The following is a 17,152-nucleotide window of genomic DNA, read 5'->3' as shown; positions in this document are numbered from 1 at the left end:
GGAATATGCAGTATGTAGCCTTTTTAGATTGACTTCAAGTTTCCTCCATGTCCTTGACTGTATAGTGCTGTATAACATTCCAGTGTGTGGATATGCCACAGTTTGTTTATGCATTTACCTGCTGAGGGATATCTTGATTGCCTTTAATTTTTTGTGACTAAGAATGAAGCTCTTATAAACATCCCTGTGCATGTTTTTTGCTCTCAATTCCATCAAGGAGTACCAACTGTAGTATGTTAAGGTTACATTTAAGTGTGTAGCAAACTGCCAAACTCTCTGTCCACAGGACTGTACTATTCCACATTACTGCCACCAATAAATGAGAGTTCCTGTTTCTCCGCATAATTGCCAGCATTTGCTGCTGTGAGCTTCTCTTTTTTAGCTCTCGTTTTTCTCCCAGTGAGAGTAGTGGTTTCCATGTTGCGACAGTAAGGCTGGCTGTATTTTGCATGTGAGCTCATTGTTTTGATAGCCAGACAACTATATCTATGTTTGTGGAATAACTTTTGAAATGACCATGCTCTAATTGGTTGGAGGCTTAGACTTTACACACAGCTTTCCTTTAGTTTTGATGTTGTAAGGTAACTGTCATGCATTCGTACCAAGATTTGGAGTCATTTCACTGACTGAATTAATAACCAGTATGCACAGGTAATTTTTGCTTCTTGATCATTAGAAAAAGAATCACTTGCCTTGAAACTTGATATTGTTGATTCTTTTTAAAGGTTCGGTTGTTTTGTATTTATTTCTAATAGAAAATTTCATTTGTTTTTACAGCCTGTGTCCCAGTGCATGGCCCTCTTCTGATTTCAGGTTTGGGTATCATAGCTCTAGCAGAATTACTTGGACTAGTTTATATGAAATTTGTGGGTAAGTCAATCTTATTTTTGTTAGCCCATGCCAAGAGTCTTATATATATATAACTTAGAAAATGCTTTTCTTTTTTAAATTTATTTTTTTTATTTTTTTATTTTTTTTTAATTTTTTTTTGACAGGCAGAGTGGACAGTGAGAAAGAGAGACAGAGAGAAAGGTCTTCCTTTGCTGTTGGTTCATCCTCCAATGGCCGCCGCGGCCGGCACACTGCATTGATCCGATGGCAGGAGCCAGGTGCTTCTCCTGGTCTCCCATGGGTTGCAGGGCCCAAGCACTTGGGCCATCCTCCACTGCACTCCCTGGCCACAGCAGAGAGCTGGCCTGGAAGAGGGGCAACTGGGTCAGAATCCGGCGCCCAGACCGGGACTAGAACCCGGTGTGCCGGCGCCGCAAGGTGGAGGATTAGCCTAGTGAGCCGCGGCGCCGGCCTGTAAATGCTTTTCATTGGTTCTTCTAGCTTAGGACAAAAGAATATATTGATAACTCCAAAAATGAGAGCATACAATTGGAATGATTTGGGGGTTATTAAAGAAATAATGAAAAGTTTGTATTATAAACTTTTTAAAAATGATTATTATTAAACTGTGTAGGTTTTTTATACTGCATAAAAGGATACATTTAAATGAATACGAAAGAATTTTTAGTTGTCCCGTTGTTTCTATGGTAGAGCTTTTGAAGAGACCTGTTTGTCATTTGTGTCACTTGTTTGTCAGTTGCTATTCCTCTTGCACACTGTTTAGACATGGATACCCCTAAGGAAATAGGAATTGAAATTCAAAATCTATCAATTTTGTTAATGGTGAAGGACAAGTGACCTTCAGCATATGACTTTCAAACATTTTAGTTAAAACCTATATAATAAAAGCATTAAGTTTTAAAATTTACTGTTTTACTATCTTAAAATCAATTCCTAGCAAGTGAGGAATGAGTTTCATTGTTTCTAACCTTTGCATTTAATCTTACCAATTTCAAATGACAGGACTTTCCATAAATCCTTGTTTAACCTGGGTCTCCCCCATGGTTGGCAGGGACCTAAGTATGTGGATTGTCCTCCCTTATTTCCCGTGCTTCCCCATGCCTCCCATATCCGCAAAGAAGAGTTGCCTTCAGGTCTGGCTTTGCTGCCTGCAGTCGGCCTAGGCATTGTAATAGCTGCACCCCCCCTTGACCTCACTTTCCCTCCTTCTCTGTGACTTAAGACCCGAAGAAGCCTGTGAAAGCATGTAATTACAAATGTCACTGCTATCCATTGAAATGAAAATGAAAGTGGAATCCCTGCAGGTACCCCAAATTAGTTTTTCTTTATCATAGTTTAACATGAAGTGCACTCTAAGTAAGTTTAGAATTTGGTACAGTTTTACTTACATTTTGAGAATATTCTAAATTAACTTTTCACATCAACTTATCTAATGCCAGAGTTGAGAGAGACACCTTCGGTCAGTTGAAAGGCAAGAAGAGACAAGGTACAAGAAAGTTGCTCTTTAGAAAATGTACTAGAATAGAAAAAATGATGTGTTTTGCTTTTATAATCTGATGATACAAATCTGAATATGTCTAACATTAGGGCTGCAAATTTGAGTGCTTGTCTCAGGAAGTAAAAATTGTAAATGTTTTCAAGATAATTTTCATTTACTACACATGCTCTGTTTTTGAAAAGCCTAATGATTGTGTCCTTATTTAAATGCAATGAAATCCTTATAATTAAAAAAAAATCTCAAATACTCTTTTTAGGTATGTGTTAATGTTTGAAGATTTTATCTTTTATCATTTTCATTGTTTCAAAGTTTAAATTTGCAGCCTTAATTGTTATTTTAAAGAGTAGGATTTTGATTTTTACTTTCTATAGCCATCTCTTAACTATACTGGATTTTTTTTCTTTTTACTGGGAGCATTTTAATTTTAAAAAATAAGAGGCTAGGCACAATTATTTAAATGTGACAGCAGACAAAAGCTTAAAAGGAGCTGACAAACTTACTGAACTTGGGCTTGTTGTTTTGTATGGAGTGTTTATATCCATTATTTATAAGGATCAATAGGTGTTCATTTTTAAGAACCATCACCAGGTAGTTCAGTATAAGGGCATATAATAGTGTTTTGATACAAACCAGCATAGTAGTGATCACAGCCATGTTTTCCACATCTCAGGGATGCAGGTATAGAATATAATATAGCAGAACAGAAATATAGAGATGCCTTCCTCTCTCTCCTCTCCCCCTCCTCCTTTCTCTCTCTCTCCCCCTTCCCCTCCCCTTCCTCCCCTATATATATATATATATATATATATATGTAAATCCAAAGATCTCTTCTTGCCCACTGTTTACGAGAAGTAAATCTACGATCACTATATAAAGCATTATTGAAAAATTCAAAACCTTGAAATACATTTATAGCATGTGGTCAAGTATTACAGGGAAGAGAAAGGATTGCAAGTAAGCACATATGGATTGCTTCAGGCTTTTGATTAAAAAACATTATGGTTGCCAGTGTCTTTGGCCCTGGTTCCAGCAGATCCATCATAATCATCAGTTGGTTACATGGGTTGTAGCCCTTCTGGACAGGACTAACTCAGGTGAAACTGCCTTCTGCACAGTTTAGTTTTCTATCACTAGAGGGATCACAGCTGACCGTGATCGCTGTTCATAGATCTCTTGTTTCAGAATGAGCTAGCCAAATGCAACATTCATTGAACCTGAGAATTAGAACATAGAAACTGTCCTTTAAATGTTATTAGGAAACAAAGGGGAGTTACTTGGCTGTTCTTGATAGTAACTGTGATAAATAAATTTATGAGCTCAAAAATATAACTGTAAAATCTTATCTCTGACAGTTTATATTACCCATCAGAAATGTAGATAGCTGTCTAGTTCTCCTTTTCCTTTGTTGATCTTGACACTGATACTGGTTTGTTTGAAGTAAGCTGTATATACATGTAACCATGTTGGTGGTCCCAATGAAGTTCTCTAATTCCACTTGGTTTATTGGGGAGACTGCTAAATGTGAGGGCATGTATTCCCAGCTCTTTTTACTCCACACTGGTTTGGATGTGAGGAACAAACTACCCTCCAAGTACCTCCACTGTAAGAGAAGTTAATTAAAAGCTCCACACAACATCAACAGAGACAGAGATCTCATGAGAGAAGAGTTTGTAGCTCAGCGACTGGAAGGATCTGATACATCCCGCATCATGTTGTCTGCTCAGCAACCCAAGTTGGTTGATGCCCTTTCACTGGCCGTGGTTACCAAGTTCTTCTTTGTTTGCTGTCAGCCAGCTCACTCTCTCCTTTACCACTCAGCTTTAATCCTGTCCATGTCTTCTCACTGATAGCATTTCTTACCTGTAGCTCTGCACTGTGAATTTTGCTTGCTGAGTTTCTCTCTGTTTCTTTTTCCCCTTTGCTTCCCAGCACCAACTTTGCTAGTCGTTTTTGTGTTTCCTTAAAATTGCAATGGTGGGGAGAAGTACCAGGTAGATCAGTTGTCAGTCTTCCATTTCAGAGACCCTTATCAGTTTCTGGCTGTGGAGTGCATAATTGGCTGATGTTGGCTCAGAACCCACTCTGTCCTTAGCCTAGGAAGCTTGATAGTGTTGAGATTGGAAATGTAGTAAGTAAATAACAAGGACCAGGAAACCTGCCTTGATCTGTTAATAAGCAAACCCATGCTGTCATCCAGCTCAGGTTACAGTGGACCTGACTACGTGTCCAGCAGGATCACCCTCTTACTGAGCGATTCCATCAGTGCTTTTCAACCTGTAAGACTGATTCTGTCTTCAGGACTGCCTTTAGCTGCCCTGGGGCCTCCTTACTTAGTTTTTATAAGAAGTTGTTTCTTCTTTACTTCCTAGCTACAATAATTCTTTTTCCTGTGTCACTTTCTTCATGCCTTTATTCCTTCATCTTAGTCAACTAATCCATTCAGAGGCAGCATTCAGAAGGACAACTCAAAAAGATAAGGAGGAGTATACAGAGGAGGGCATGATTAAGGCTATAATTGGCAGCAGCTGGTTATAATTAGAAAACTCTTTAAACTCAGAGGGATCTGGATATTTTCTCTAGTTTGCTAGCTATCTGGAGCTTTGAAAACTGCAAAGAAGCAGGGGCAACTGGGCTACAAGGCACAAGAACAGTGAACCTCAGCCTGCCCACAGTTCTGGCTTGCCAGAGTAGGGAGTGATGGAGAGAGCCCATGATAAGGGTGAGTAGATGACAGCATTTTTCCACCAAGCAGTGTAAAAAGTAGCTTATTTGGGGGACAGGTGGCATGCACAAACATAAGACTGTGTGTGTTTATTATTGGCTATAGGTAGGTTATTTGTTTAATTTGCATACAATCAAAAATATTCCATTTTTTAATAGACTGTCAAAGCTGGAACTTTTTTCATTGAAGGCTCTGATACCTCTGATTTTAGCCCTGAACATTTTATCTTAAAATTAAGCATATATTGTCTGAATTTATTTTACTTGTTAAATTTATATTCTTATTGTCTTATTTATATCAGCTTCCAATCAAAAGACTATACAACCTCCCAGGGTAAGTTAAAGTTTAATAAATGAATTGGGAATTTTCACTAGACAGGTTAGACTGAGGAATAGTAATTGGAATATTGAGCTCTAGTGCTCTTTAGTGTAATATCAAATAAGATAATGTTGAATTCATTTCACAGTGTTTGCATGAATGGGTCAAGTTCTGCTTTTAAAGATCTGTTTGATCATTTTAGTATAAATGGGATCGGATAATTGATTCCTTAAGATTACGTTGACTTATCACATGCAGAATGGCAAAGTTTGTGGGTAGAAATACTGGTTATTAACTCTGATCAGTAGGAAGCAAATTCCAATATTTTGCCTTACCTTCTGGATCCACTGGATGTGCACACACAGAATAATTTCAGGCTTAAAAATATGAAGACAAATCTATATTAAATTGACATCAATAAAAATTATAATCTTTAAAATAAATGTAAATAAGGTTGACAGATACCTGTTCTGAGATATAATTCATTGACCTCTTCTTCCCTCTTATATACATTTTTCTTCTCAAAAACCTGTACTGCCCATTTCACTGTACCTTGGATACCTTAATAAGCTATCTGAGAAAATTCCAGGAAAAGGACCATGTATCATGGTGATGGACTCAAGAGCTGGTTGGTAGAAATAAGATCTGGAAGGGACCATCTTGCACTCTGCTTCCTATGAAGGACTGATGATTGATCTTAGTGGAAGCTATAGAGAACACCCTGGCTATGGCAGGAAGTGGAAGTTACAAGGTACCCTGGCTATGGCAGGAAGTGGAAGTTAATGGGCTCCCAAGTCTGGCAGACCTCAACAGACAGGCCGCGAGAGCAGGCTGGGGCAAGCTGTGCTGCTCTCACCACAGGATTTATTCTGGAAGGGCTGGTGCTAAAGCTGGCAGCTTTAAAATGCTTTTTAGAGATAATCCATCCTTTGGGCCTATATATCCTACCACATATTCTTTCCCAGTGACTGAGTTGAATTTGCATAACTTGAAGCTTACTGTCTTGCTCCTATCTCTTGTTTAACTATTATTTATTCTGTCATTGCTATTTATGATTGTACTTCATTAATTTTTTAGAAGCTTGGATTTCTTGAACTGAGACAGGCAGGGTATGATGGGAAATTCTGTATAGAGAGTATTAAAGGGATAATACACATTATAAAAATATTAACTAGATTTCACAAGCTTTTCTTTAGCCTCTAATGCCTTATTTTGTTTTTTGACTAAAGAATGCTCTGTGTATCATATTGTTTAAACGTTAGCATATGTAAGTTTTAGTGTAAATGGATATTAATAAGTTATATTTTTAGTTAATATGTTTTAAATATTTTCCAGAAAGCTGTAGAGGAACCACTTAATGGTATGTGGCTATTACATACTTGTATATTCTCTTGACCCATTAACAGATTATAATTGGAATTGGCTCAAAGGAGTTAGACTGCCCCATCTATGCCTTAGGAAGAATTTTGTTCTCTCTTGCCTTGAGACCTCTCTTTTTCTTGATTATTCATCAAGAATTGGGAGTATTGCTTTTGTGCTATTCACATACCTGGGAAAAATGTACCATCTGTGTCTCTCAGGTAGTTGCTTCCCTTAGACAAGTGACAGAATTTGGGCAAGGGGACCATTGCCCCTTTATATTGGCCAGGATTCAGCCCAACAGTCCCCCGGAGAGAAGAATCTCAGTTACCTCCCATTTCTGATGCTTAAATTTCAGGAAGACTGTCCTCATGGAGTGAGACCAAAAATGTCTCAGTTTCTTTGTATATAAATCTGTCTGTATTCCTGAGTCTGTTCCCTTTGTGGATGGATATTGTGGGTGATTCACACAAAAGCTTTGTAATAATGTGGCAGCCTTAAAATTAATTTGTCTGTATAGTTGTAGAATAGTTGGCATGATATTACTGCATATTTGTTTATATGTGATTTCTAATTATGGAACCTTACTAATTGCCTGCTTGCTTTGTTACTAACCCTTAGCATTTAAAGAATCAAAAGGAATGATGAATGATGGTAAGTATAAAATGTGTCTACAATTACAGATTGGTTAGAATATGGGCATCAAAAAGAAATGAACAAGGTTCTTGAAAGTGTGACTTTTTTTAATAAAAAAACACTGTCAAATCATAAAGATCCACATATCTTGATATTTAAATTTAAGTCAACTTTGCTAAAAATTGCAAAACTACTTTAGAAGCTGTAGGATGTCATTAAGCAGATTCTCCAGTCCTTTGGCTAATAGGAAAGAGAAATTATCACTGTTTGTAAAACACTCTTCAGATTCAGTGTCTGGTGATTGTAGGTGCTTTGTACTAGGTACATAGATAATGTGGCACAACTCTATCATTTTGACAGTTTCTTTTGTGCATTTGTTGGTAATTTTGTTGCATTTAACCCATACAAACTTAATATCTCTGCTTTTTCAAGCAGGAACATGATTGTTACCTTTTGGGAGAAGATTAAAAAGACAGATATTTAGTCACCCCAACTTTTGCTACATTTTTCTTTTTTGGAACTCTGGGCTAATAATAACTTCGAATCTTTATTGAGTATATCAAAGACATGTTTGCTAAGACTTAAAGATAAATCAGTCTGAGATATCGAGTGCTATAGACAAGTCATTTTGATTTTACCTTAACGTGCTAATGATTCTTTAGTTCTGTTGGCTTTTAGTAATGTGTTTATGTTATCATATGATCAAAACATTTCTTCACACCTCTGATATTTACAGTCCTCCCTGAGCATGTAAATAGTTTTGCTTTGTCTTTTGCTGTTTTAAAGTCTGTGACCTTCCTGCTCCCCACCATAACAAAGCAAAGCATTCAACGTACTATCTTAATTATATTATTCCATTACTTGAGTGTGGTGGATTTTGACATTAAATTGATGTCCATATATTAGTGAACTAAGTTTAAAATGCTTAGGCTTTTGTTTATTGAGTCACAAGCATGCTTTGTATGCAAGACACTCCCTCCTAAAATAAATTGTAGTTAGTAGGAATAAAAATGGACGTTAAAAAAAAAACAACTCTGGTATCTGGAATTGGTATGGTTTGTTTATGTCTACATTGTGGTGTCCTGTTTTTTAATTTCTTTTCCTACTGTGGTGGTATTCTCCTGTAGTTGTATGAAGAAACTAAATTTTCTTTGTTTTTAGAAAACCAGTGTAAACCTTGAGTTGGGTGCCTCTTTGTTACATGCCTTTGGTTTTTTGTTGTTGTTTTGTTGTTGTTTTGTTTCTGAACCACTGCATCAGGAGAGAGTATGAAGCCTTTTTGTTCTGAATATTTTCTTTGCAGTTCTTGAAATCTATGATGACCTTTGTAATTTCCCTTAATTTTGCTAATTTTAGCTCATCAAACTTTTTTTCACCTATCTCTTTTATGGGCTCTTCCTACTGATGTACAAGGTGCTTTCCTGGGTATTCTAGTCAGTACCATTTCCTCTTTCAGGTTTTTTCACTGCGATTTGCTTGAAAAATCAATATCTCTTGGTTTTTTCAGAAAACAGAGATGATCAGACTGTTAATTTTTGTTTGGCATTAACCTTTTACTTACTGAAACTAGACTAAGGATTTACCTGGTTCCTGTCTCTGACCTTTGCAGATCTATTGTCTTTATTTTTAGATACTAGGTATCTGAAGCAATTCCAAATTTTTTAAATGCCTCAACTTCTATTTTGAAGCTCCCTCTTAAGTTTTAAAGATTTTTGAGTGTACAGTTAAAAAGAAATTTTGTGATCTCATTTGAGAGAGATATAGAGAGAGTGAACTCTCATCTGCTGATTCACTCTTCAGAGGCCCACAGCAACTAAGGCTAGGACAGACTGAAGCCAGGAGCTAAGAACTCAATCCAGGTCTACCACAAGGGTGGCAGGAACCCAATTACTTGAGCCATCTCCACTGCCTCCCAGGATCTGTGTTAGCAGGAAGCTGATTAGGAGCTGGATCTGGGTATCAACCCTAGGCTTGGGATACAGGATTGATGTCTTACCCATTAGGCCAAATGCCTCCATGCTGTACCCTCTATTTCTTTCTTTAAAAAAAAAAAGATTTATTTATTTACTTGAAAGAGCAATAGAGAGAGAGAGAGAGAGAGAGAAAGATTGATCTTCCATTCACTGATCTACTCCCCTGATGTTCTCAACAGGCAGGACTAGGCCAAGCCAAAGTCAGGAGCCAAGAATTCCAGCCTGGTCTCCCACGTGGGTGCCAGGGGCCAAAGTACTTGGACCACCTTGCACTGCTTTCCCAGGCACATTAGCAGGAAACTGGATCAGAAGCGAAGTGGTTGGGACTCAAACTGATACTCCGATATGGAACACCAGCAACAGAGGCTGCAGCCTAACGCGCTGTACCACAATGCTGGCTCTCAGTTTCTTAATAAATATAAAATGCACACAAATGGTGGTTATAAATAGTGATTATATATCTGTTTTTCAACTTTCCAGAATAACTGAAATGAAGTGATGGACTCCGATTTGGAGAGCGGAAGACGTGAAAGGAATACACTTGTGTTTATGCACCATGGCCTTGATGATTCACTCTTGTGGAGAAGAAAACAAGTAACTGGTTTTCATCTATGGGAGAACATAAGTCATTGACCCTTAAGTGATTGTTACAGTTAAGTTTTTATTCAAAGCAGCTGTAATTTAGTTAATAAAAGAACCATGATTTGTGTTGTGTGCCCGATTGAGATGCAGTTTTCTACTGTTGTTTTTATCCAATTAAGGGCGTTAAGTTGAGGGGGCAACTTCCAAGAATGATGCCTTTCAGACTGATGCCTCCTGGCTCTTGGCTAAGTGGGTTCTGACTGAGAGTTCCCAAGCACTAACCTCGTGGTTCCCCGGGGATCTCTATGAAAAACAGTGGCTTCCATCAAACCCCAGCGAAACTCAGGTTCACAGCAGCTTTGTTAGTTACGGTGTCAGCTGAATGAAGTGCCTGCCACTTCTGGGTCAAGGGGTTGGTGAACCCAGTACAGACGAGCATTTGGTGGGGACCACCTCATAGGCCACCTGCGTGGGACGGGGTACTGAGGAGGGCAGTGGTCTTCATTCTTGGGGGTTGCCATTCACACACTCCCCCTTCAACATGCCATGTAACAGGTCCTTTCCAGACTTAAGGTAATTGTATTGATGGCTGTGTTTTCTTTGATTCACACAACCCTTGTAACCCTGTCTTGTCCTCTTGTTATTTGCTTCTGCTGTATGACATGTAGCACCTTTTCTCCTCCTTGAACATGGTCCTGTGACACAGTAGCATCAGTTGTAGGAGGGAGCCAGACTTGTTCTCAGAGCCCTGTGTTCACACTCTGCAGCAAAAATAGCTATGGTTGTAACATATGTATTCCCTTCCTCTGATTTGAAGGCAAAAGTCTAGAGCGTTTCTTCACTTCTTTTCTAATGGGGGGGCATGAGAAAGAAAGCAAGATTGAAATTTTCACTCAGAGTTTCCTGCATGGCCATGTGTCTCCAGCAGGCCCCTGGGCCAGCCCTGAAAGGGTGGTTTTATTACTGTTGTATCTGTTGCATGAGAACCACTCATAACCTTCCTCCTGTAGTCCGGCCTCGTGTCCCTTCTTCCCCAAAGACTGAAAAGTAAGACAAACCCACCACATCTCCTACCCCAGTTAGAAGAAAACTAACGTTCTGACAGTTGTGATCGCCTGGAGTACTTTTAGACTCTTAGCACTCGTTTTTTACCTCGTTTGTGTGTGTGTGTGTGTGTGTGTGTGTGTGCATACATATAAGATAGGCACGTGCATCTTCTGTACGGACAAAAATGGGATACCTACAGGAGAGCAGTTGTTAACTTCGTGCTTTTAGTGAAGACGTTTGAAAACAGAGACCTCTATTGAGTGGAATTATATTTGATGCAAGTATTTGATCACTTAAACCTTTAAAAACATCTAGGTAATTTGTCAAGCTTTTTGACTGCTCACCAGTACCCTCTGAAAATACTAGTAATTCTTATCTGAGTAATAAGGCATTCATATTTGTAGTTGCATTAATAATGGTTATTTCTTAGTCCACTGAATGTTCCCATGTGCCTCTTTTATGCCACTTTTAGTGTCATATTTCATATTGGGACCAAGTGGTTTGCTGATGGCAAACCTAAATTTATGACCTGCTGAGGCCTCTTAGAAAACTGAACACACTATTAAGACCATTCTTGAGGAAAAAGAACATTCTTCCCTTACTGGGTAGCTGTCCAAAATATTAGCATATGTGGAGGGAGCTGTATTCCTTTATAGAAAACCAATGGCTCCTGCTGCTCTTTTTCCTTCTGAAAATGTTTATGTTTTGCTAATATAGTTTGGTAGTTTAGTAATCAGTTCTGATGAAGAAAAAGCAGATGGAATTTTAAAAGATATAAATTCCTATTCTCTGTTAAGAAACCAGGTAGGAAAATCTTTATAGTAAATTTTTTTCATAAACTGTAGTTGTACCTTTTAATATGTAGTACACTCATTTATTTGGGGTGTAATCCTGGATCTCCCAGTCTTTTCTCTTTGATACTGCCTGCCTTTTGAGGCATTCACTGCCCTAGACAATGCCACCAGTGGTGGCAGGGAATTGCCAGAGCAAAGTGACTCTTAATCTAGTTGTCAGCTTCTCTGGATAAGGGACCACAGCAGCAGGTGTCCTCTGGCTTAGGCATTTTCGGGCCAATTCCTTCCCTTTAAATCAGGCTGGAAATGGCTCCCAGTTTCTTTCACATCAAATTTAAATTGCTAACGGTGTTTTGAGCATCATATAGCTGTTATACCCCATAACATGGATTTTACTTTCTGATTCCAATTTTTGCCATCTACTCAGTTGTATTTATTGTACATCCTCAGAGTGGCACCATTTGTCATTAAAAAATATTTATTTATTTATTTGAAAGTCAGAGTTGAGAGAGAGAGAGAGAGAGAGAAAGAGAGAGAGAGAAAACGCTTTCATTTGCAAATTACTCCCCAGAGGGCCGCATTGGCTGGGACTGGGCCAGGCAGAAGCCAAGAGTCCAGGAGCTTTCTCCTGGTCTCCCGCATGGGTGACAGGGGCCCAAGTATTTGAGCTGTCTTCTGCTGCTTTTCCCAGGCCAGTGGCAGGGAGCAGAATCAGAAGTGGAGCAGCCGGGAGTCAAAGCAGTACTCATATGTGATGCCGGCGTCGCAAGCCATAATGCCAGCCCCTAATTTGTCATTTTCTGCAACCACTTCATGCTTTTGGCCAAATCAGATTTTTCTTCTCCTTCAGAACGTCTGCTTCAGCCCTTCCCCCCACCTTGGCCCACTGGCTGTCCTCTGCAGCATATCCCCATCTGTCTGGCTGCTCTTCCATCTCTTAATTTTCTTTCCCAGTACCTCATGCCCTTTGCTTAACTATGTTGGTTTTTGGGCTTGTACTTCTCAATCAGTTTTAAAAATTCCTTCCATAACAAGAGCTTTCTTTTCCTTCTCTGTTTCTTCAGTTCTTTGCATACTCAGTACATAAAGTGGGATGATTAATAAGAGTTGGCTGCATTTAGATTCCCCACTGTTTTTAATACGGTGAGCTAGAGAGTTTTCTTTTTTGTCCAATTTCACACGCTCTAAAAACCTTACAAAGTGATAGTTTTCCACCTGGAGACTCCAGGTCCATTCTACTTAAATTCTTCAGAATGTCAAAATGCAAATGGGATATCTCATTTCTGGGAATAGTACTCTTTTCAGGATGCTGTAGGCAGTATGGTAAGTGATGAGCCAAATGGTGATTTGAGTCAATAAAGCTCAAAAAGTGATAATTTGACTCTTTCATCTCATTAATAAGAATTACTAAACTCTGTATTGCTGTCTAGATGTCTTTTGTCCGAAACTGAGTGTTGAAAAGTGGAGAGCTGTGACGTGTATGTGGAAACACACATCCCTTTATTTACCCACTGTAGGGAACTAGAGAAGTGATTGGCCACACTTTATCTTTTTTATTGCATTTTATTTGGTTGAAGGTTTGTTTAGAAATGTTAGTTGTACATGTGTCATATTTTTAAAAGCACTTAACTGCCACCACCCACTGGGGATCCTTTCTTAGGTCATTTTCTGTGACTCATAGGGATAATCCAGATTGGTCAGGAAGTTCTACCTGGCTTTAGCTCTGATCCTTTGAGACCAGCCTTCCCGTAACTTCAGTCTTTTGAAATAGAGAAAGCATTTGTAATAAGCTTCTCTGCAAGGCAACATCACTGGAATCTAAAAAGTGTTGTTATCATGGTTAATGAGAGAGGAAAACATTTTTGTTTTTATTAAATGGAATGTTATTTACAAAAAGCCATTGTTGAGAGTTAGTTCCCACATCATATAAATACCCATTAACCATTGGAGATGAAGAGAGCTCCAGTGTTGCTATGTGCAAGACCCTCTCCTGGGGGGCTTTTTTGCATAGCAATTACAGGTGTGCAATTTGTCAGCAGTCATTTTTTGCAGTGATTTAAAGACCAAAGTTGTTTTACAGCTGTGTTACCGTTAAAGGGTTTTTTTTTAAATATGTATTAAATCAATTTATCACTGTTTGAAGCTTTGAATATCTGCAATCTTTGCCAAGAAACTTTTTTATTTAAAAACATAACTTTGTAAATATTACCCTGTAATATTATATATACCTAATAAAACATTTTAAGCTATTTTGTTGGACTATCTCTGTTGCTGCTACAGCAGACCACAAGCACACTTATGAGAAATTTAGTTTATTAATGTATTTTCTAGTTGTCCATATTCTATAGAACAATGCAAAAGATGATTTAAAATAGTAATTATAAATTCATTTTTAAAATATAATACGCAATGCATAAACTTTTAACTGGAGCCTAGTTTTGATTAAAAATTTTAGACAAGTCCAATGTGTTTTGTAATTACTTTTCAAGTCATTTTTCCTAGGGTATGGTGAAAATACCACATGAGAAAGCGGGAGACCCTTGTGCTGGCCATCTTGGCGAACTGCAGAGGCCCCTGGCAAGCCCCTGGCCCGTGTCTCAGTAGCCATCCTTAGCTGCAGAAGGAGATAAGCCTGATTCCAAACTGAACTCTGCGGGTCTTCATTTTAGTAGGTCATTAATTAGGACTGACTGCAAATGAAAGAAAGCCCAAATCTAAGGAAAATGGGGTCTCTGGCTCACTAACCTGAACCTTGAACCGTACAGCTGGCCTCAGGCAAACAGCACCACAGGGGCCAGGGACGCCCACCTTTACTCTCTCCTTGTCTCCCAGACTTCCTTTCATGGTAGACTGCTTCCTGCAGGCTCAGACCACCACCTCCCAGGGTCAGGAGAGTCGAAGGGTGAAAAGGGGTGCATTTCTCACTCTCTCAGCAGCCCTGGCTATCTCCCATTGCACGCTGGTGCTCAGCCTAGTCAGCCATCCCTGGCTCAGTTACCAAGGCCAAGCGTCTCTGGCGCTCCAGTCGCCCAGGTCAGTTCCCTGCTTTCTCCTGGAGTGGAGGTTGTTGGCTGTACATAGAGGGGCGAGGGGCAGAGGGCAGCAGGAACTTCACCTGAAGCTAAGCCCAGGGGCTGTTACCAGGTGCGGATTTGGAGTACAGGATTCCCGGCAGTGCTGAATTCCTTCAGGTCTGTATTCTGTGACTGCATTATACATGTGATTATAAACCTGGAAAATAATATTGGACAGCAGAGTACCGTCTCATTCCTTACCTCCTAGGCAATGTAATTTTTATGCATTTGTGAGAACTTCTTCATTCTCAGCGGGAGGAACTAATGGAGGCCAGAAAGCATTTAATGGCCGGCGTCCTGCACTGAAAGCTGCTCTGTGTTTTAGAGAACTGTCTGTGCTCTGCCTGATTAGAACTCCCGGGGAGGTGTGGGCTTCCAAATGCAACCAAGCTGTGTTTCCGTGCAGCACCTTGCCACCTGTGGGTCTCAGGATTGACAGCTTTAGAAAAGCATGGGCTATCATAATGCCATCCATAGACCCGATGTCGCCAGCAGCCCTGAGGTTGAAGCAGAGTTGGCAGGGTTTGGTGTCAGAAGTGAGTCTGTGCCAGAACTCACACACCCAGTCTTTATTTTCCACAGCTTCTCTGCTTGGGTTCCCTTCCACCTAATCAGAGGGAAGTGAAATATTTTAATCCTAAATTATGGATAATTGAACTGATGATTCAGGGCTGAAGACAGTGCTACCCACTGCATGAAAATACTGAGGGACTTAATGATGAGGACTCTCTTGAATTCTTTGGCAATTCTTCCTTTAGTCCTTTGACTAGAAGGCCACAGTCAGTTCTGAAAAATGGCCCATTGTGGAAAGCAGGTACCTTTGCCCCGTTTGGATGGTGAGAAACGTTTGGGGAGGAATCCAGTTTGTGTAGAGATGATTTGCGAGTGTGCAAACTGCAATCTGGTGGTGATCCTGATGCCAGACAGCATGCTTGTTCGGCAGATTGGCAAAGCTGCTGCCATTGCTCTCTTAATGGACAAACCCATGCCATGATAGTAGGCTTTCTAAGCACCCCTATTTAAAAAGAATATAATTTGATCATTGGCTGCCATCTAAAAAAGAAAAACTAGTTCTGCTTCCAGATTTCCTTTGGGTTGCCTCTAAATTCCTCAAGGTTAAGCCGACAGCCTGTGAGCTGTGGACTTTCTAAACAAATGAATTGTTTGAAAAGTTGAAGTGCGTTGTTTCAAACATGGAATATATCTACTGTGGAGCTCTTCTCTTTCTGCTCCTCTAAGTTCAGACAGTGTTCTGTCTTGAGGATGCTGTAGTTAAGCTACCCTACAGGAAAAGTGAATGCTTGGCCTCTGTACCAGCCGTCATCTATGCAGCAGATCTGCAGGGAAGATAGATCTCTGACGTGCTAAGGCAGCTGGTAGTGCTGAATCCTTTGTTCTCCCCACTGCTACTGCCTCCTCCCATAGTTGGAGGACTAGCTGCCCCACAGCCTCAGTGGAAAGCCCTGTGGTGGCTCCTCTCCAGCCCCCCCCCCCCCCCAGCCTTCCAGGCAGCTCTTTCGAGGAATGCCTGTCAGTCTCCAGGGAGTTTCCACCCCCAGCTCAGCCAGACATTTTTAGAATGTGATGCTCATAGCCTCGTTTTTGCAAGGTAGTTTAGCAGATGCATATATTTGGTTACCTGAAGAAACCCTTCTTTACTGCAGTGTTCTCAAATATTTAAATCCTTACAATTGAATTGGTTAGGTGTGTATCTTGGAATTTTTTAAAAGATCGATTTTATTTATTTGAAAGAGTTGCAGAGTGAGAGGGAGAGACACAGAGAGATCTTGGCTTTGAAATGGGGTCATCATTCAGTAGAACCCATGTCTCCTCATGTCTTTAAGTACATGCCAAACTATCAACAGGAATTATTCCAGTAACAGCTATTACTGCATGGAGCAGAAAAGATTACCCTGAATTCTGTGAAGACATATACCAGGGCATTTCAAAGAATTCATGAGGGGAGCAGGCATTTAGCTTCCCAGTTAAGATGCCCATACCTCACAGTTGAGTGCCTGGGTTCAATCCCTGGCTCTTCTGGCTTCGGTTACCCCCCGTGCAGACTTCAGGAGGCAAAGGTGATGGCTTAAATCACTGGGTTCCTGCACCCACATGAAGACCTAGATTGAGTTCCCAGCTCTTAGCTCCAGCCCAGGCCTTGCCCTGGCCATTGTAGACGTTTAGCCGGTAGATAGGAGCCCTCTGCCCATGTCCTTCTGTCTGTTTCAATCTCTTTTTGTCTCTGCCCCTCAGAAAACAAAATTTCCATGGGAAATGGAACAGAGGCACATTTATTT

At 39.9% G+C, this 17,152-nt stretch overlaps 1 protein-coding gene across 9 annotated transcripts in view; it reads left to right on the top strand.

The window, feature by feature from the left end:
• LOC100355470 (leukocyte surface antigen CD47) overlaps positions 1–10,089 on the top strand; it is a 52,035-nt gene extending 41,946 nt beyond the window's left edge. The window contains exons 7-12 of one of the 9 annotated variants that reach the window (XR_001794709.3): positions 778–870; positions 2,292–2,338; positions 5,374–5,405; positions 6,726–6,750; positions 7,371–7,403; positions 9,839–10,089. Coding sequence is in view for 6 of the 9 variants with exons in the window: in XM_008266998.4 (XP_008265220.1) it covers positions 778–870; positions 5,374–5,405; positions 6,726–6,750; positions 7,371–7,403; positions 9,839–9,843 (188 nt within the window). In the remaining 3 variants the exon portion in view is untranslated. The remainder of the gene's footprint in view (positions 1–777; positions 871–2,291; positions 2,339–5,373; positions 5,406–6,725; positions 6,751–7,370; positions 7,404–9,838) is intronic. The other 8 variants (XR_001794710.3, XM_008266998.4, XR_001794711.3 and 5 more) reach the window with 8 other exon arrangements.
• The last annotated feature ends 7,063 nt before the right edge of the window (positions 10,090–17,152 follow it).

Source organism: Oryctolagus cuniculus, chromosome 4 (assembly GCF_964237555.1).
Source record: "Oryctolagus cuniculus chromosome 4, mOryCun1.1, whole genome shotgun sequence".
NCBI lineage: Eukaryota > Metazoa > Chordata > Mammalia > Lagomorpha > Leporidae > Oryctolagus > Oryctolagus cuniculus.
The sequence above is the reverse complement of the archived record's forward strand: the minus strand, read 5'-3'. Positions and strand labels throughout refer to the sequence as shown.